The sequence below is a fragment of the Anarhichas minor genome, unplaced genomic scaffold, assembly GCF_050575085.1.
Source record: "Anarhichas minor isolate MPS153535 unplaced genomic scaffold, ASM5057508v1 ptg000043l, whole genome shotgun sequence".
In the NCBI taxonomy this organism is placed as follows: Eukaryota; Metazoa; Chordata; class Actinopteri; order Perciformes; family Anarhichadidae; genus Anarhichas; species Anarhichas minor.
In genome coordinates this window covers 1061412-1082576 of record NW_027466489.1, presented here as the reverse complement: position 1 = coordinate 1082576, position 21165 = coordinate 1061412, and the positions used below count along the sequence as shown (strand labels likewise).

Genomic DNA, 21165 nt, shown 5'->3' with positions numbered 1-21165 from the left:
CTGTCTAACTGTCGTGGTGTGAGGCTGTTTGAGATGTTACATCTCAATTAGTTTTGATTAAAGTCATGGCTGTCAGGTGTGAATCAGCAAATGTCTCAGTAAAATCACCAGCAGCTGTCACAGTGTCTTTCATTATTTACTGTCACTGTGGCTGCAACAGGATGTGTCTCTTGATCACATTATTAGATACAAATTAATTAAAAATGAGCTATTTGATACTCACGGGTGAATTCTGCTGTAGAAGAGAATGCCTTAAAGTTTCCTCCTTTATATCATCCTTCAATCTCACAACTAAGATGGAAAGCCAAAGGCTTTAGTGTACAGGCCAGAACTTATCACTAAGGGCTTTCATCCCCGACTGGTTTAGTAGAAAACTTCAAGTAGAAGATGATGGTTGAGACCAGGGTTTTCCTAACTGGTTAAGTGGTCAAAATAAAATGAATGTTGCTGAGGTTGGTGCTAGTTCATAGTCAAGGGATCAGAGTTGGAATTAGTTTAGTTTTTATTTTAAACAAATACGCTTTAAAAAATATTTCTAGTCCTCGCAAAGATAAAAGTGCATGTGTACGTCTATCTATGTGCGTGTGCTACGTTCTCTTTGTCTGTATGCTTGTGGACAGTATTATGTGTTGCTGTTAGCTGGTTGCAATCATCAAGACCTTTTTTCTCTAAGCACTGAAGTGGCTGACGGTCAAAGCAGCCAAATCGCAGTGTCCTGTGGTCCAGAACTACAGTGTGTCAAGACTGCGGACATCTTTTACTCGTCTATGAACGCAATCCCTTCAAACCTGCAGAGAAAAACACACAAACCCAGAATTAACACAGCACAGAGCACAGTTTGGCTGCCCTCAATTTGCAATTTCCAATCATTGCAACAATAGCGCAGCACAAAAGAAGTGAGTGACATCAATGTGCAGCGGGAATATTTCCAGGTAACGGGGTGAGGAAAAAGAGGGTATGGCCTTGCCTTCTTAGCAGCTACAGGACAAATGTCCTTTTGATTGGAGTTGAGGGATTTCCACACGGTGGTTTTAGACATTTCATCAGATATATTAATATCAGAGGGGTCACACCTAAGGAGCAGGGAGAGGAAAAGGAGGGTGAGAGCAGAAAGAAGAGTGTTGGGAGTAAGTTGGTTGCTTAGGGAGAGGTCTCAGTGTGTTAGTATTCACATGGTGCACTTGACAGCAGATCACCACACACCAAACAAGACAAGCGTGCATATAGATTGACAGGAAAGTGAAGCATTTCTCTCATAATCTTACCACTCTGATCATCTGATGTCCATCCTGTCCATTTGAGTGTGTGTGGGGGTTCATGTGTGTGTGCTCACCTGAGGTCATGTGCTTTGAGGGTCTGAACGGGCTTGCTACTCTCCATGGGAATCTGAACAGCAGTTGTGTCTTCCTTCGTTGTACTGAGCATAATCTGTGATTCCTGCAAGACACATCAATGCCACAAACGTGCAGTCAATAGATGCATGTTTATTTATTTTCATCTGTGTATTTCAAGATTCCATTCAGACTACCTCTTCTATCGATTTGGAGGCATCATCAAGGTTTTTTTTCTTCCACTCAGGCATTAAGTCATCCAGGTAACTTAGCTCTCGGTCGGAGAAACAGCAGTCCAGCAGTTTGCGAACAAAAACCAGAGCCAGCACCTTCAGGCACAGGAGGAAAACGTTTTTTAAATGGAAGACATTTGGAGGGAGAGAGAGAGAGAGAGAGAGAGAGAGAGAGAGAGAGAGAGAGAGAGAGAGAGGGTTGCCAGCTCACCATCATTGGGAAGACGATAGCGGCAGGTGAGGTCTTAATGAACCAGAGCAGCAGCAGACAGGTGAGCTGTGTCAGAGTGAACAGGTGCACTTTTCTCAAGGGGACGTGACGCAGGTAGATGAAGTCTGGCTGGTGCTTCGCCGGCATGCCGAACAACTTTAGACGGTCAAAGAACTGAGAAGTGGCCGCAGTTGGTGGAGAAGTTAGAGACAAAGAGGGAAAAGGAGAGAGATGAATTAATGAGAGCAGAGAAGGAAGACAGGTGGTGAATATGGCAAGAGAGAGAAAGTGTTTATGAATGACACATTTAGTTGGATTAGTCTGACAATGAACTGTCAGGCCTCACTGAAATGGAACGGAATTAATTAGATCAGGAGAGGGCGTCACAGGGACAGCCAAATTAAAAAGATGGAGAGGGTATAAGAATAACCTCGGACATTTTGTATTTGAATGACTCCCAGCTGAAGCAATAGGTATGAATATAGTAAAAGTTGAACACATATCTGTTTATTGCATCTTGCAAATTATTCACAAGTTCCGGTCTGTAAAAAACACTACAACACATACACTACAACCAGGGGGTGCAAAAGTCAGACATTTTGTAATTGTACTACAGTGGCTCTATTGTAAATATTTATATTTTACCATAAAGGATATTGTTCCTGTGTCACATTTCACGTTACCTGTATGCCTTTTAATGAAGAGACTCCCATGTAAAGGAAAACACCATACAGCACTGGCATAGGAATGAACTGGAAAAAAACCAAAATACATCAATGAGCTTTGATGACAAACATTATCCAAAATATCCCAGCCAGAGGGGGGCAGCATTATTGCATAGCTTGTCTGACTAACCTGCAGAGCTCCAGTCATGAATACAGAGCAGCCCATGAGCAGGAAGATGACCAGGCCAGTGAGCCTCTGTTCCCTGATGCCCAGGAAGCGAGGCTGCTCTCCTGGAGCCGAGCTTTCTGACTCCAGCTTCAGGCTGTTGACGTGAGAGATGGACAGCACCGTGGCTGCTACGAACCAGGGCAAGCCCATGATGGAGCACACCGCCAGCATCACTCCGACGATGAGCAGGTCCAGGTGGTACCCACAGCCCTTCTGCAAACCAGAGAGAAAGTCAGTTACATAGACGTACAACTGAGCTACAGTTTGCAGCTCACCAGCTTCAGTTGGAAGCAACAGTGCAAAGCAGATGTATATTGTCTTACCAGCAGTTTGTGCTCTTTGCGGTTGATGATGACGGCAGTTATCTGTTGGTCCATGAAGATGAGGATGGTGCACAGAAGAGCAGGAATAGTTGCAGCCAGGACTGTCCACCATGGGTTGCTTCCTATTGGATTGATCAACCAACCTCGGTCATCTCTGGTAGGCTGGAAGATCACAATAGAGAGGAGTGAGGCCATGATTAACACATGAGCATGTGGCGTTCATATTAAGGTCCGCACTATAATCATTAATTCCTCTATACCTGGAATTTGCTGGGCACCTTCAACTTCTGGGAGGGGACTCCAATGACATAATCAAGCAGAACCATGACGGCAATGGTGAGAAACACCGCAAAGTCACTGATCATGGATCGCACCTGGGCAGGAGAGATAACAACACCAAGGGATCGGTGGTTACTAATGTGGCATGTCATTGTGAATATCTGGTGACACAGTCATATACTTCGAATACCTTGGTGGGGAAATAACGACTTGTCTTGAATTGTTTGAGGAAGGCAGACATGAAGAAAGTCGAGAAGAACAAGATGGTGGACCAGAAGAGAACATCTGGCGTGTAGGGGCCATGGTGGCCACATGCTGTCCCAACAAAGTGGCCCTGCTGACTGATACACTCCTGTAGAGATTTACAGATCGGTTACATTAGAACAAAATTGCCTGAGTTGACTCTAGTAAAACTAAATCAAAAGGCTGTTTTATCTAAATTATATGACGGACAGGAAGGAGTCTACAAAGCTTAAAGAAACAAGAATAGCTTTTAGTGTGCTCAGTTATACACACAGCAGTGAAAGGTTAGTCAATTAGATGTCCTTGTGAGAGGCGAGCTGCCCACGGGAAGGTGAGTGGGTTAGTTGAATGTTAACAAAAGTAAACCTGTTGGAGCAAAAGCAGTGTGTGCTCATGTGGAAGTTACACTGAGATTAGGTGTCAGAGTGTGTGTGTGTTTCCACATAGTTACATTACCTTGACAGTAAGGTTGGTCCAGGGTACTTCAGCTGCTGTGATGTTTCTCGCACTCCACAGTTGTAAGGTTTTATTACTGGGGTTATCAGGCTCTGCACACTTACAGCTACAGAGAATAGACAGCACAACACAGATTTACAAAACTGGGCTTGCAGGCTTTTATCACTAAAATTAGGCCAGACATGAAGGGAACAGCATTCTAGGATGTGAACTGAAGGCTTGTAGAGGAGAGCAGAAATGTGGAGAGAACAAAGGTGGAGCCACAATGTGAAGAGAGGCTTGTAGAGAGAACGACAGCTGTATATTCTTAAAGGACAACAAACAATGAAAAATGAAAAATCTGCCATATGAGCCCGCAAAGTGAAAATTGTGTTACTCACTACGCCAGTGTGAGTTTGTCTAGATCACTGTTTGCATTGTAGGGGTAGACTTCTCCCAGGTGGATTAGCTTCTCCAAGGCCTCGTAGATGAAGATGAGGCAGATCAGGGCGGCAAAGGCCTCCTCTGTGAACCGAGTTATGTAACACACCAGAGAGCTCGCATCAGTGGCAACCAGAATCAAACACAACACGGCCGTCCACAGGCCGATGCAAGTCCTCAGAGACAGATAGGACAGGTCGTAGTCCCTGATGTGAAAAGAGAAGAGAAGAATACAGGGAATACATAACCAGTTAACCGACGACTACAGTGGTGATGATACAAATGTCACAGACAGGTTGTTGTAATACATACTTGCAGAACTTGTAGAGGATTTTCTCAAAAACCAGCACAGGACCTGTGCTGCCCAGAATGGTGAGAGGCTGACCAGCAAACACAGAGTAGGCTACTCCAGTCATAGACGCACCGAGTAAGGACTCTATGGCACTCTACAACACATGGTGGAAATACAGAGTGTATGTCTCGTATTCAGTAACATGTACACTGTCCATACTGTATTCATAATCTTCCAATCCCACTGCAGTACGTTACTGTGTCTGAGTGTGTTTGTGCCCTTACGATGCGTCCCTCTGTCGCCTCCCCCAGCAGTCCTCCAAAGGTGATGACAGGAGACATGCAGGCACAGTAGAGGAAGAGGAAGGAGGCCACACACTGGAGGTTAAGACCATCCTTAAAGTCACTCAGATAGAACGGAGCTTTCCTCTTGATGTCCAGTATCAGACCCCCAAACAACCTGATCACGGTACGCAACAAAAAAAGAGGGACGCGGCAGTTTAGAACACAATCTGGTGAAGAAATAGATATGTAGAGATATAATATCAAGCTGACACACCCAAGTGTCCTAGAATACAATTCTACATCACTGCATCAAGGTTTAAAAACAAGATTTTCAGTGAGCTTTGAGAAATAAAAGGAAGAGTGTTTTGGTGCATGCTGTTTTCTTTTAGGCTATCACACTTGGGTTGTCACTTTCTTATCCCACGTCAGCTCCTCACAAATCAAAGTTTCGATTCTTTAGCGTCAGCGACTGACAAACTGGAGAGTGCTAACTCACCCCGGGCTTCCACATATCCCTTCAGTAAACAAAACAGGTGCTAAATCCATGTTCTCCACAGCCTGTTTGGAAGACAGCATATCAGTCTACATCTATGTTATTTCCCAGTTGCGGGGGTCAAATATTTTTATTTTTGAAACCTGAATTTGTCTGTATTGTTGTAGTTTAACCTTGTATTATAGAAGCCATTACTGAAGCAACAAGCCTGTGTAATTAACCTGCAGATAACAGCTCACCTTCCCGTTCTCTGTAGCTCTGGTCCGTGGTGCTCAGCATGTAGTTCTTCCTCTACCTGGCAGGTTGTGCCATTAGGGACTCCTGGCATCTTTCTCTTCTCCTGCAGGTACCCAATACAAGTCCAGGAACAGACAAATAAATAAAAAAAAGCTCAACATTTACATACATATACATCCGCTCTTGGTTGCATCTACGTTCCGGCTAAAATTCAAACCTGAAGAGTAAATCTCATCACATCTGTGTACCTGAGAGGGGACACTCTTTGGGGGCTCAATGCGGATGGAGGGGTCCCACTCTCCTGGTGGCAGAACCGTCACCTGATCTAGAAACTCATCTATCCCAGCCAGCAGGTCACTTCTGTCCTTTGCCTTGTAGGCTACATCATGAAAGATCTGGTCCAGACAAAAGTGAGGGCAGGGGAAGCTTAACTGCCTGCCATCGCAATACAGATGTTGGGATTTGATTTGTTCTGTGAAAGTTTCTTAGTTAGATTTGACTTGGCAGAGCTTTCTTACTTCATCTGTCATGATGGTCGCCATAGAGCGTCCAATTTCGTGGTATTGCTGAGCCTTTCCATCTTGGCCCAGGAGAATGAAGAGGAACCTGATATTTGTCAGCAGATGATTTAGAGTATATCAAGCATTCCCGGATTACTGATATTGACATTTGATTTCAGGACTTAACCATGGTGGCCGTCTACCTGGTAGGTATGGGGACCTCAGTGAGTCCGGTGAGCAGCACAGCAGGGGAGAGGCGGACAAAGGCCACAATGGGACTCTCCAGGAAGTCCAGTTCTCCCACCAATACATTGGAGGCCTCTGCACCCTCTGGGATCTTCTTCATAAAGTGTGTGTCAACCTGGTGAGACAAGTCAGAAGTTAACTTTAGTTAAGAATACAAAAAAAAGACTTAATTCCAGCGGTGCACTGAGATTCTTGCATCCTGTAACTTCAGAACTAACAATGCAAATATAAATGTCTTTAATGTACATAAAGCTGTCCCACCACAGGTGCAGCAGAATGCCAGAGAACCTAGCTAGCATTTCAGTGCTCAGGACATTAAACTGTACAGATATGCACTAAAATCCCTGGTGGAAATTAATGGCGAAATGGAAGCTTTCATCTTTGCCCTTTGTGGCTGTACTTAACAGCCTTGCAGTGATGAGCTGCTGCTGTGAGATGCACTTTGAACAAATGTAGTTCTCCTGTTGTTTCCTAGAGGGCACTGTGTGACCTAATTGTTGACAGCACAGTGCACCAAACATTGATTATAGATAGCAGGGTGCTACAAGACACGTATAGAACAAATATACAAGCAAAAAACACTGCTGTTGTCCGAAGTGTTAATCCACCCTTTTTTATATTCAAGTTCTATTGTGGTCTTCACAACATCTACCGATAAACGTAAACTGTGCACTGAACGAACTGCAGCACATTAATGACTGCCTGCTTATTTACTTTGCTTGTTTGAGTGGCGTCCTGTCCGCCACCATTCTTGGCGGGTTCTGTAGCTGCCGGAGGGTGGGGAGATGTGGCTGACCCTGTTAGACAGTAAGGGTGTGTGTATGTGTGTTTGAGAGAGAGAGAGACAGAGAGAGAGAGAATCTGAGTTAGTGCAAATATCTATCGGCCTGCCAAGTGCAAAGTAAGAAAACGCCAGTAAGGCTTAGCCGCCAATATATCGCCCGTTTGTTCGGAAACAGGCTTTGGCAGTCAGTTTCTGAAAGCATTAAATGTCACTGCTTAGAAATCCTGCTTTTGTATGTGTCTGTCTGTTACTTAGTCTTGTTGCTTTTAGTCTCCTCTATGTCTACTTTTATTAGTTTGTCTAAATCTTAAATCTTATGTAAATGTTATGTAATTATCATATCAAGCAGACCTGTCTCTAACTTAAGTAATTATAAGTCATATTTCCAAGACTTTCTGTTTCTGTAGCCAGATGTACAAAAGTAATTATAGTTTAAATCCATGACAGTGGATTTCTACATATGAGTCATACCAAGAAATGATCTGTGATAACGAAATGTTTGTCCCCCACCTGTCAGATGGGTCTCTGAGTGTTTGCGGGTTCCCTCAGCGATGGAGCGCACGATGGGCATCAGGTTCTTCTTCTTCTCATTCTGGTGGTGGTGTCTCTTCAGCAGAGCCTCACGCACCTTCACTCTCACAGTGTCGTCCAGCTCATGGGACGCCTCCTGGTGGTCCAGCACCATGTCTGCAACACACGAACAAAGAAACACGCATGATGAGTACAAGAAGTTATTTTCTCTGAAGGTATACAAATATTTATTTCAGAGAGCCACATTCCAATTGAGAGAGAGACATCTGATTTCCTTTTTTTTTTTGCATTGGCCAGCAAGATTTCTTTGAGGTTTATTGCGTTGGATTTAGTAAAGTTACCCAATAAACAAATCCCTTGGTCCAATCTGTGCTATTTTGACCAGAACTTCAATCCATTTATGATCAATAAAAGAAAAACTAGCTAATAGCCTATTTAAGATTCCCTGTGCTCCAACTACAGAGCCTTCCTTGAACTATGACATATTTGCCTTTTTCAGTTTTTCGGGTTTAATTTCTGTCATTAAAATGTAAAGGCACAGTGCTGATAAGAAAGCACGTGTTGGAGGTGGTCAGTCAGTATGTGGAGAACATATCAAGTCATTTGGGACTGCAGAGAATAATCACCATCTCTTTACCTCTCTCACCCCTTCTGCTCTCCTCCCTTCCAAGTCTTTTCTATTTCGCTTGCTGAGTCAGCACCAGCTCTTTCCTTCCTTATTTCCTTCCCTTCTCCACACTCAATCAAAGTGTCTGCCTGATACACACACACACACACACACACACACACTAGCAGTGTCTGCATTAATTCTGAGCACGCTTCATGCTTCATGCTTTAATATGTGATGCTCAGCGCCAGTATAATCAGCAAGGACGGTGATAAGAGAACCACCTGAAATTAAATCAAAACACACAAATGCTACATCTACCGTAGCCTCCACGCACACTGGATGGATCACTTCCCCTCTAATTTAACACTACATCAACAGCTCTGCCGGTGTATCACTTGACTGGTGACCATCAGTTACTCATACGATAATGAGATACATTCAATAATACCTGGCATACGCATTTTATGCTACTTCAAGCATTTCCTATTACAGTCTCTTGGTCTCAGTCTTTGCCACGCTTTCAAAATCAAACAAGTAAAGAAATAAACAACTTTTTCGCCTCTATCTTGTCTTCCATCTTGGCTACTCTTGTTGAGTGCAGGTGCTGCTGGCAGAAGTCACATGGACAAGAGAGGAAAGTGAGAAGAGCGCTGGAGAGCTGGAGAAGAGGAATGATTGCAGGCAACAAGGTAAATCAGGGTCATAATATGACCACAAGGAAGACCGATTGATAGGGAGCCTTGAACCATGTGATCTTTTGTATGTGTGTATGTACATGTACTGTACAAGTGCGTCTGTTTGGTGCATGGACAAGAACGTGAAACCTAAATTTGAATTGCAGAAGCATTCAGCCAAAACATTTGCACTTGTCATGTTGTGCATTTGTTTAGTTTTGTGTGTGTTTGTGGGTGAATGTTTGTATTCGTATATAAATCATTTGTTTATCTGTCAGATTTTAAAACTAGGGTCATTCACGTACATGAACAGTGCTTATCCAATCGTGTTTCTGCATGCAAATGAGCTTGAACTGTGCAGGCAGCAGCTTTATGTAATTATAGAGTTCGATGCAAATAAGGTTCAACAGAAGTTCAGCTGCAGTATTTTAGGAAAGCACAACCACAGAAAAAACATGCAGCTTAAGTCTTTACAGCCACTGGTGAACTGTAAGTATGGAATGACACGAGACAGTGTTGTGCTTGTTTGTGTTTACATCTCAAGACAGTAATTCGGGCTTTGCTATGATTGATAGTTGAGTCTGTGCGTGTCTGTTTGTACATTTAATTTCTGCATTCAGCACGATGATAAAGCTCCTTGCAGGCATGTACTGTAGGTGTGTCTCTCCTCCCTTAGTTAGGAGGATAAATCGATTTGTAGAAGACTTCCAGCTGAGATATGGAGCCTGTTTTATATCAATGAATGTAATAGTTGCTCCAGGACAGGAGCGAGAAGTGACTTTAGAGAGCAGGAAAGAGAAAGACAGGAAAACAAATTGTGAAATCATATATCCATTTGAAAAAGCGTAGCCAGTCACTTACATCAATGATAAAAACTGATGTTTGTCCTTATGAAAAATTGTTCAGACAGAGCTTGCCTTTTTCTCTCGGAATAGATAGCGCTCTGGTACTGAGATAAGAATGCTTGTCAGTTAGAAAAATTGTCACCTGCAATCTCTTCGATGCTGTCAGCGTGCATGTCAAGTAACACACTGCCATTGATGATGCAACTGCGGAGCTCAAACAGGCTGTGGAGGGAAAGAGTTGCGACATAGGGCTTGCTCCACCTCTCCCCTCCATCCTCCACGTCTTCCTCAAACTTCAGCCACCTGCGAGGTAAAGACAGGCGAGAAGTTTGCAAGTAGGAGTAAAGGTGAAGTGTTATTACTTTTTTCTTTTGAATTCTGCTCATCAAATTTCCTACAACTTAAAAATGCTCCTAAATTTAAGAGAGCTCAAGAAGTAGGGATGGTAATCTTCTTCTAAAATAGTTTTGATATTTTTGTTGAAATTCTCATTATATCCAGACAGCAATCAATAAATCAAATACTCTGAGAAAAAAAGAAAAAAATCTGATATCTGAGATATATAAATACATATATTATTCAATCCCTTGTTTATGAATTACAATTTTTTATTACAAATATATTTAAGATTGTCTCCCATGTTAAATTCCAATGATGATATTTAGGATTTCACAATTCTTTCAAAAATAGTAGCACAAATTGTTTGTCACTGATTGGCTTCTCATGCATGATTAATAACTTGTTGCTCTTAAATAGTCACTTCTACACTGTAAGTAGGAGTGAGTTGCCTGATGAATGTGTCTTAAGAACGTTTTACTCCCATGTTGGGTCTTTAGAGCATTTTAAGTGCAATTCTTAGAGTTTTAATCAGTACAGGCCCAGATCAATGCAGACAGGAAGGATGGAGCATTAGATTATAATATAATATGTTTTCCCATCACAAACACACATCATGCTACGTTGTGGTTTCGCCATTCCCTCCCAGGAAAGATGCTTTTGACATAATATCCACACAATATAAGGGAAAGGTTTGAAATTAGCATGTGCAACTGAGATTTGGCATATGACCAGCATGAATGAGATCACAGCAGTGTTTTTCTTCTCTCTTTGGTGCTTTTCACTTTGAGCAAAAGGATCAAAGAATGATCCACTAAGTTTTAATATAACTACAGCTGTAGAGCTGCTGGGCTGTCAGAAGCTTTATTGCCAAGCATTGTTGCAAAAGCTGCCAGGGGAAATCCTGACCTGGCTGTTTCCTTCCACTCAGCATCCTTGCCATCCTTCACACAGATCTCATCCAGCTCAGTGAACAGCTCGTGGGCCACATGTTCAGCATCCTCCTCCGTGCCCAGAATGAACTGGACGCGCTGGGACGGCGTGTCTGATGAAGGGAGATAATGTGAGGGAGGAACGAGAGGTGAACAGTGGTTCTCAAAAGACTTTCACAAACACACACAACACTGCTTACTTTGTCATACACACCTTTTAAATGACTACTGGGTCCACACACACACACACACACACACACACAAACACACCTAAGCACATGCACACACACATGTAACATGCTGACTAGTCCCTGCTCTTTGGTAGCTAATTAGTGGGCTTGTCAATTTAAGCCTGGGGTGCTGTATGTGTGTGTGCAGGTGTGTGAAGTGTCCGCAGTATTGATACGCTTTGTTTAACAACCACCTCCTCTCTGGTGGATGTGCAAGTAAGCGTGCATGTTCTACACTGAGCCGTGACAGTATAACAAATAATAATTTGTAATTTTCCTTCTCTCTCTTTGACTGAGAAATCACTGGATGCGCCGAAAGAAACATTGGATTTGAAAAGTAAAAGACACTGTCAGCAAAGAAGAAGAGGTTTTGTGTGTGTTACCATGACTGGACGTGGCCGTCTCACTTTCCTCGCTTTGCTGTGTCGCGATGCTTCCCGCCCTTCTGTCTCTCTTGCGGTGGCGAGAGCCGTGAGCCTTGTGGTGACGATGGCTCTGCCTGGGCATCCGAACCCCCACAAACAGAGCCCTGTGGCCTGAAAAAGAGGCGAGACGAGATTTTACTTTTTGTTGTTGTTGTTATTTCTATTTAATCAGATCAGTTCTTCAATTTTGTGCTGTACCTTTAAAATGTTTTTGTTTTTGAACACATTCTTTTCATTCTACTTCTTGGCAACTTCCAAGGAACAAAACCTGGTAAAACTTGCAAACTGCAGTTGTGAAGGTTGTTGGTAACACAGTGGGCACAAGAAGCACTAAATGCACTGTGCACTGTTAGAATAAAATACTAATACTACTAGCAGTAGTAGTAGGATTATTGTCACTGCTAATAATAATAAACACAAATTTGTCCATCGAGTTTGCAGTTGTTTGTCTGTGTCCCTGACATACTGGTCAATTGCAAACCTTATCACCCAAAGGTGAAGGTTGAATGGCATGTAAAACAATAAAAATAGAAAACATATTCTATTCAATCATGGCATTTATTAACAATATCAATATCAGATGTGAAAAGACATCATTGTTCATAAATGATAATCTTATCTTTTGATAAATGTTGCCCCACAAACACCCATATCTGACCGAGGGCAATAGAAACAAAAGCTTATCCCATCAAAACCATTTGAAACATTCACATAAATATTCTACACTTAAGGACTTTAAGTAAAGGGTTCAACAGTGTTTTCCACTGCATGTTACTCACCTTCTAGTTCCTCCTTCTCATAGTGGATGTTCAGTACTGAGCTGGTCCCTCCCTGGTCTACCACCACCTCCTCATCTGGCCTCTGATGGATACACACAAAGACACATGTAAGTACAATGCCACTGTTCTTTTTAGGGATATTCAGTGCCGATTACAAGTTTCTTTACTATGGCCTTTGTGTCCAGCAGCCAAATTGTTCTTATGGAAAAAGTTCAACTTTGTAGAAAACCTTCAGCCCTTCAAGATCGGTCTGTGAAAAGGTCATTATATACAGAAGTGTTCTGTTAAAGACAAACTACTCACACAGTAACAGAGCCACTAATTGGCCAAACTGGCAACAGCTTTTCATCAATGCGCATCAAATTCCAGACAGCCTATTCTCAGACCATCTGGCACAGACACCCAGAGAAGGACAGGCAGGCGGCACACAAACACACACACACACACACGCGCGCACACACACACACACACACATGCCAGAGTTAAGCAGAGCATGAGTCAGTTGTGAAATGTGCTAGGCTCTAATATCGAGGAGGAATCAAATCAAATCAAATCAAATTAGCAGAGAGCCACATCCATCAGGGTTGTCAACTGTGTTTTACTATCCCAGCCATGAGGCGTTGTCAGAAACAGTGGTGTTTGCCGAAGTGCAGAGGCGAGTGTTATCCATGGTCATGTATTGGTCCTATGCTAATGAGGGCAGAGTGCTGTGGGAACCTCTACTGTGGCTCTGGAAGTCTGTGCTGCTGCAGTGTCTCTGTATTCAGGATCTGTCTTCATCCCTCTAGTGCAAGCGAGAGTAAATCTTTCATTTCTAATCTGTGTGACCTCCCACATGCTGTTAAAGACGGCGAGTGTGTACCACTGCACCAAAGTATCCCACCCTTTGTTTTCTGCTCTAACCTTTGACACAGATCTGGATGCCGGATGCGACATTACCCATAAAGTGTGTCAGCATATGTAAAAGCTGGCTTCAGTCGTTAGAATCAATAGCAAAAATCTATAAACAAATGCAAACAGTTGATGGAGATGCTCACAGGCACACTGGTATACAAATGCAGCTCTCTACATAATAGATGCTTCCGCCCACTCTGAACACACGATCTGTACGTACTGGATGTGTTTCCAAGAGTGTGTGAGGGTGGCGAAGGCAGCATTTGTTACAGATGATTGAAATATCTGCCATGTGGCAAAACTGACACCCACTCTTCAAAAAATGATTAACGGTGTAATCAGTTTGGAAATGAAATATTTTTAACGACAGATAATGGAGAGAGAAATGTCACAGAGGAGGAGTAGCTACATACGATTGTTAGTGTTCAACAATGAAACTCATAGTTAGCTGACAGTTGTGCCTGTAAAATATATATGTATATATATTTGCTACGTGCTTGTGTGTCTGTCAAAAGATGGATGTGTATATAATGACAGACTATTCAATTAGTGTCACTTTCAGGGTTAAAACTGAGGGGCAAACACTGTGATCCACAGTCTCTGTCATGCAGTCTTTTACTGTAATTGGTCACTCCAATATCCAGAGAGCAGCGAACGCAGCATCTCGGGCTGCTACATGATGGCCACAGAGGAAAAAATAATTACAATTTGTCCTTCTGAAGTGCTATTGGCGAGAGCTGAGAGTTGCATAAGTGGAGTGGAAATGAAAATGTCTCGGTCTGTTGGAGCAGCATCCTCATTTATTCTGGTGAAAAAACATTATGGTTTGGCTTATGAGAAGTGTAAAACCATATATCCTGTTAATGTGATTGATTGGTTATTTTATTAATTTTTTCAAGGACGTAAAACTAAATTTGCACTAAAATATCCTGTATGACTGCGTGTATTACTGCAAGTGTGTGTATGGAGGAAGAGTGAGCGGTGATTTTATAGTTCTCCTGGGGTTTGGCTGATAAAACACTATATTGACAAAAAAATCCCACATTTGAATCATGCTGGTTTCCGCCTGCAGTTAGGAAATGTGATAAATGGGGATGGTGCTGTGTGTGTGTGTGTGTGTATTTCAGACTGTATTTACACTAACACTAAAGTCCCTAAGCTGTTTTTTGTATTCTGTCTCATTCTTTTAGCCTCTCATGCTACAAAACAGAACAGCTAAGCATATTAACACTAGATTGTGATAAGGAAAACAAATTCACATGCAGGTCAGACATAAATGTCTTACCTGATTAAAAGCAAGAAATCAGAGCACAACATCTTCCTGTATTGTTTTTTTATTTTTTATACCAAGCGCTCTAATGTCAGCACGGCCGGGCACTTATAATTCACACAACAGTTCAAAACAGCTTTGGGATCCCAAGACAATCACTTAATTCACAGGTGTGGGTGGCGTTGCCTTCCTGCCTCCTTTCTCCACCATATCAGTGCTGTGGGATTTATTTTTTCTTTCCATGACTGAGCACTTCTTAATCCGGAGGCAATTCTGTCCTGGTAAAGAATAAGGCCACTTAATTAAGAAGTCATGCTTGAGCCAAACCCTGAATGTGACTCATGGTTTTATAATTATGATTATGCAAGGGACGGTAGTGCGGTGATAGAAAAAGAAGGCTTTTGAATGTGTATATACATCAAAGTGCCCCTAAGCAAGGCTCTAAACCAGCACTTGATTTAGAATATAAACCATGTATGTGAAATGTCTTCATCTAACTATAAACCAAGTAATCTCTGTCGTTTTGTTTGTCTGCGTGTTCTCGACAATCTCATCCTACTTCACACTTGGCGGATGTATTGCTGAGGAGCCTGGGGAGTGCCGTGTCGAATTTGGTCAAATTTGGACATGTGACACGTTCAATATTAATAAACTTTGAATTAACAAGCTAATAGAGCTCTGTCCAGCAGCGGCGGGGCTTCAGGCCTCTGCAGACTGACTCCAGTATATCTTTCGCAGTGGGCCTGACTTACATTCACCGCACTTACATTTGCTGGATAATTGACAAAACCTGCTAATGTCACATGGGTGTATTTCACCAAACGTTTCTGACCGTGAAACACCACGACTTGCATGTGTTTTTCAGCTGCGGATTTAGTGATTTGTGGGCCCATGCAAACGGCATCTTCCTTTACTTTTCACCCTTTTGGTAACTGGGAATGTTAAAAAAGGTACTCAAAACTTTTTAGCTTTTATTGCCTTTTTATGAGAGAACCTGGAAGATGACAGGAAACGGGGGAGAGAGAGTGATGACACACGGTAAAGGGTCGCCAAACGTTATTGAACCCGGGCCGCTGCCATGGACCCAGCCGATAGGGGCGCATGCTCTACCTATTTCCTCCTCCTTCAAAGTGCAAAGTAAGTAGGTATACAGTTGAGTTCCATATTTTCTAAGTTACACATTAGTACTTTGTACATTGAGTTAGAATAGTAACATAATTCAATATTTTTCATATCTAAACATCATAATAAATCTACAGCTATTCAAGCCTACCTTGCCTAATCGTAAAGTCTGCCCCTGGTTTTTTCCCCCTGTGAATCGAGGTGTATTTCACTGTTGTTTCTGACTGTGAGTAGCTGCAACTTGAGTGTGTGACGCAACTATGTCATGGCAGGAAGCACAGTGTTGAGTGTGACATTGTTTGTATGAGCGGTTCTCGAGAAAGCTGCAAGCAGCAACACCACAGATCAAGCATTGCACTAGTCTTTGTAAATAAGAATGATCCCCCATTCACTCTGCTGGGTTAGACGATACTTTTGTGAAGTGTTGACACCAAACATTTCTCCTTTCTCTCATTCTAAGAAAAGACTATGACAAACGTAAAAAACTGTACTAAGTGAAGTGTAGCACCACAATGTCCAAGTCATTATTACAGACTTTACTCTGATAGGTAGAGTAAAACCACTGAAAGAAATGTTCCCAGAGGTAGAAGAAGAATCGTACAGAAGTACACAGCGTTTTATGTTCACAAGGTCAATGGAATTTGGATCCATGTTAAACCTGGAATAACTGACTTGGGGGCAGCAGAGACATTATTTATACTTTTTAAGCTGATATGGTGAGCGTGTTAGCAAACAGTTTCACCCTTTTAGCTCTGTTTTTGGTCTCCACGAACTGCGTAGGGAAATATCTGGCTCTTTAGCTACTAAAAGCTCCACTAGTTCCCCATCTAGTGGCTTACACTGTATTGTCTGTCATTTGGTGCAGAGCAGGTAGTGTACAGTGAGTTTTTAAAACTTTCTTGCTGAAAACATCTGCCTGCTACGGCCTAAACGACACTATGAGAGCGGTAAGTATGAAACATACCATAAAGTTGCTAAACATTGAGCTTAAACATGCTATAAAGCTCCGCAAAGTCAAGTGGAGCTTCAGATTCAAGTGATGATTATTGATTATAGCTCTTTAAAATAACAAACAATCCTGTCCATGCCAACCCTCCACTGGCTGAATCTCTTCCTGCTCTCACATGTAATCCTGCTTCACACTGACACACACACACACACACACACACACACACACACACACACACACACACACAGAGCTAGTGTTATCAGTCAGTGCAGCTGTGGCTTGTGAATTAGGGCTGTTATGCAGTGTGTGGGTTTGGGCTCAGGCTGGAGGCAGTTGGGTCCATTAGAACTGGAGCTTTACCAAACATACACACAACAAGAGAGAATGGATGAGAGAGAGAGAGAGACAGAGAGAGAGAGAGAGAGAGACAGAGAGACTCTAAAAGCTCTTTGCCCCAGAAAGCATTGTAGATCATCGGATCATCAATTAGTTTGGATCCATATGGTGCACGCACACACACACACACACACACACACACACACAAACAGAAATAAGAGGAAAATCAACTCCTCATTCAATTACAAATGAACTACAGAGTGGGTGGATTTTTTTGTCAGAGAACGACGTAACAGAAAATAAAAATCCTCTTTTAGGTCATCTTTATCAGATTACACTACTGTGTTGTCAATGCCATGGATATGATCGTCCTTCTCCTGAGCCCAAGCTCTCCATAACACGCTATGACTCACAGCCGGTAGTCACAGTTCAACACCTTCTTAATGGCGAACGCATGCAGGTATGTGTTTTTTAACGGGTTAATGGTTCCCTGTTGGTCATACCTCACCTCTCTTGTGTCACATTATGGGCTTCAGCTAATTAAAAGCTCACATGGCACTTTAGGTTACTCTCTCTCTATGGGTGAGCACATCTGTGACCCCCAAAGCATGCACGTGTGCGTGATTAACCACTGACAGAGCACAGCATTTGTGATCTGCTGCCTGGTTCTATCACCTGGCAACAGTCTCTTTTTCCTCCACTCTTGTCCTCAAGCTTCAGATCACTCACAGTGCTTGGGAGGGTTTATGACTCCAAAATAATTTTCCACACAGATTACTGCCACTGCACCATAGAGGCGGTCCACAACTAGCCCCAAAATGGATGCCTGTCCTTGAGTTTCCACCCGTGGGAAACGCATTGGAGCTGCCTCGTGGTTGGATATGAGAAAAGAAGCACATTATAGTGCCTGAGGATACCGTCATGTGAATTTACAAAAGGAAAAAAAATAAACATTACAGCTTAAGAGCACTGTATTTGATATTTTGCTCCAGTTAAGTTTTGGTTTAGTGGCACGTTACATGGCATAAGTATTTGTGGCCCAAAATATTCAGTTAGCCCCTTCAGATCTTTCCACAGTGATGCTATGCAATGATTGGGTTCAAATTTTCAAGTCTGTCGTAAAATAATAATCCGTTGCCCGTATGAGCATAGAAACAGTTTTTCCTTACTGAACTAATTCCTCCTGTTCGTAATGGGCATTAAAAGATCCATTTCCAATGCTCTTTCAATGTATGTGATGGGGGACAAAATTCACAGTGCTCGTTTCGTGTACAGAAAATATGTGGCTTCAAATCAAGTGGGTATCTTCCAAAGTTAGTCGTTTTAGTATGAAATTCCCTCTTTGTGTTTCCACAGACAGCGTTTGCTTTTTGAGCTGTGGTGGAGAAACAAGGTGATTTTGAGCTAAAAAGAAACGTTGACACTTCATTTGTCTAACTCAGACTGCTCATATAAGCTTTAGATAAACTTTGGAATGTATATAGCACAAAACAAGGATTTTGTCCCACATCACTTGGAAGCATGTTAGGAATGGCTCTTTTAATAGCTAATATGTACAGGGGGAATGATTAGGCTACAGCAAGCAAAAGTGTCTCTGCATGTAGAGGCCAAAAATAGAGAGATGCTATCACTCGCCTACGTTTGATAACTAAACAAAAACAAGATGAATTTTCTGGCAGGGCAGATTGTCCCAGAAAGACGTTAGATTCCCAGAGAATTAAGATACTTCACACAGTGTCCTACTTGATAAACCTCCAATTGATGCAGAAAGTGACTGTGGACACACACAGGTGCATTCCTTGGTGTGATATGTAAACTGTAAGTTGAGAATCACCTATAGCATGTAAAGAAGAGAAATCCTCATACATTCTCAGACTACTGCTGTATGACCAAAACATTTTTTTCCTGGGAGACTTTGCTGCCCAGGAAACCAATCCAGGTGTTGTTGTCAGTGAGCAGTTAAAGCTCTTCTGTAATTCTTTCAGTTCAAAATTCTTCAGAGATAAAACAAGTTGGGCAAAATCAGAAAGTAATGTCAAAGTGCATTACAGTGAAACCGATTGAACTGGTCATCGCCCTGAACAAATAGAGCAGCAATGATTTGCATCCCAGTCTCCGGACTAAGAGGGGCAATCAATGTGCTGCGATAAAATGTCCTTTCGCTCTCTCAGGACTGTGAGGGAGCTGTGAGAGGAGCTTCAGAGGGCTGATATGGAGACGTTTGAAATTCAGAGGGACAACACACATGACAGACACCGTGTAGTTTGGCTAAGAAAGAAGCAGGAATTGTTTTTGTGTGAGCGCATAGTATTGTTGTCAGAGCAAGTTCATTAAGGGATATCTTTCACTCTGTATGAATGTAATAACTATGAGCAGTGAGCGTTGCAAGACAGTGAATGGTACCTTAGATAAATAAAAGTGCATCATGATTCAGCAGCCCGCTGTGGGCTTCCGAGTCAGTCGAGATGTCTGTCACTGGTGACTCAACTGCTACGATGATATCTTTCATTCTAACAAAGCACTTGTTGAACATTTGTTTCTGTTTCAGTCCATGGAACCTTTTTGGACGCTGACCCCTCGCTCCTCCCTTCCCAGAAGCACCCTGAACTGACAGCAGGGACACAGATCCTGACTCAGACAACTGGGCCTGTCACTTCCAGACCAGACGGCTTCGTGTCTGAGAGGCATTGTTGGCGCTCGCCGCCAAAGCAGCAGGCTACCGCTGCCCCTTCATTGCACCATCACTAATCTGCTGTAGAGACACATGTGACGGTGCTTCACTCAGAGGAGGGGTTAACATGGATGGATGAAAGGAAGAGGTACTGGTGAATAAGTGAACTAGGAGAGGAGAGAGCTGCAGGAGATAGGATGAAAGGGGCGGTTGTTTTGATTGCATCAGCCCACGGGTAGCATGAGTCATTCGCACCTTTTTTTTGCCACACATACAATTCTGCCTCTCCACAGCCCTCGCTCTCTAATTGTTTTCTTTACAGACAGATTACTGCAGCCTTAGTTAGTTTAGTGGGTGAACGACGGTACAGTATCATTTTAACCGATTTTGGAGTTACACTTTGCAAAGTATGTTATCAAATTGAGACCATAAATTGTTTAAGAATATTCTCAATCAAAAACAAAAACTCTCTTAACTGCATGTGTCTGGATGATTCTCTGGTCATATGATACCTAAAACACTTGTGTGAAATGCAACTGGACCTATACTGTTTGAAGACTTTTGTTAACTCATATTAAACCTCTCTGGATCTTTACTCTAAGCAAACTAAACAAATCTCATTAAATGGTGGCTTTGGTCACATGTCGCATTACTATAACAGTTTCAAACATCATGTGGAGTATTGAGCACTTTAAAAGATTAAATTGCGACTTTCTCAGACTGATTACATTAGAAGGACTCTTTGTAAAAAACAGTACAATACAGTATTGCTCTTTAAAATACACAATTATTCATCAGATAGGTGAATATGGATCACCCCCCAAAATGGACTCCAAACTGATTAAAATGAAAGCTACTGTAAAATGATTGGAAAAAGTAAACATTCTCGTGTAGGGGGGGGGGGGGGGGGGGCTCAAATTTATGATGTGAAGTGTCATAAATTATTACAAAACTGGAAAGAGAGTCACAGTCTTACAGTATCGGGGCTGATAGTGACACCATGAAAAACTGTAGTATTTTCCCTCACATCTTTGATTTTGTGCTCTTCATATTTGGCTCAGTATAGTACAGCATCGCATAGTCATAGCATTGTATGGTATGCGATTGTGTCTCTGTGCCTGGTTTTGTTGTTTGCATTACTCTCTGATTTACAACCATCTCTGTATGGTTGTAAAAATCAGTGTAAGAATCAGTGGTGTAACTGAAGAAGTTGTCTCCTATCAATACAGTGCTCCTCTGTGGTGCATGTATACATTTGGCATCAATGGGACTGTAACGTGCTCAATTCAAACTGAAAATGAAGAGGCTGTCCTGAATGTAACTGTGTACCTGTAC

At 42.4% G+C, this 21165-nt stretch overlaps 1 protein-coding gene across 1 annotated transcript; it reads right to left on the bottom strand.

Moving 5' to 3' along the window:
- Window positions 1-782: 782 nt before the first annotated feature.
- On the bottom strand, window positions 783-19835 carry slc4a8 (solute carrier family 4 member 8). Its single transcript, XM_076111143.1, has 25 exons — window positions 19734-19835; window positions 12589-12670; window positions 11768-11920; window positions 11132-11267; window positions 10029-10189; window positions 7737-7913; window positions 7157-7209; window positions 6400-6557; window positions 6215-6302; window positions 5945-6091; window positions 5699-5799; window positions 4967-5141; window positions 4703-4836; window positions 4351-4596; window positions 3971-4076; window positions 3462-3623; window positions 3253-3366; window positions 2993-3154; window positions 2631-2882; window positions 2459-2527; window positions 1776-1949; window positions 1529-1660; window positions 1334-1437; window positions 968-1073; window positions 783-788 (listed from the first exon to the last, which is right to left on the bottom strand). The coding sequence occupies exons 3-25, from the start codon at window positions 11889-11891 to the stop codon at window positions 783-785; spliced, it is 3087 nt and encodes a 1028-aa protein (XP_075967258.1). The 5' UTR covers window positions 11892-11920; window positions 12589-12670; window positions 19734-19835.
- Between the last annotated feature and the right edge of the window lie 1330 nt (window positions 19836-21165).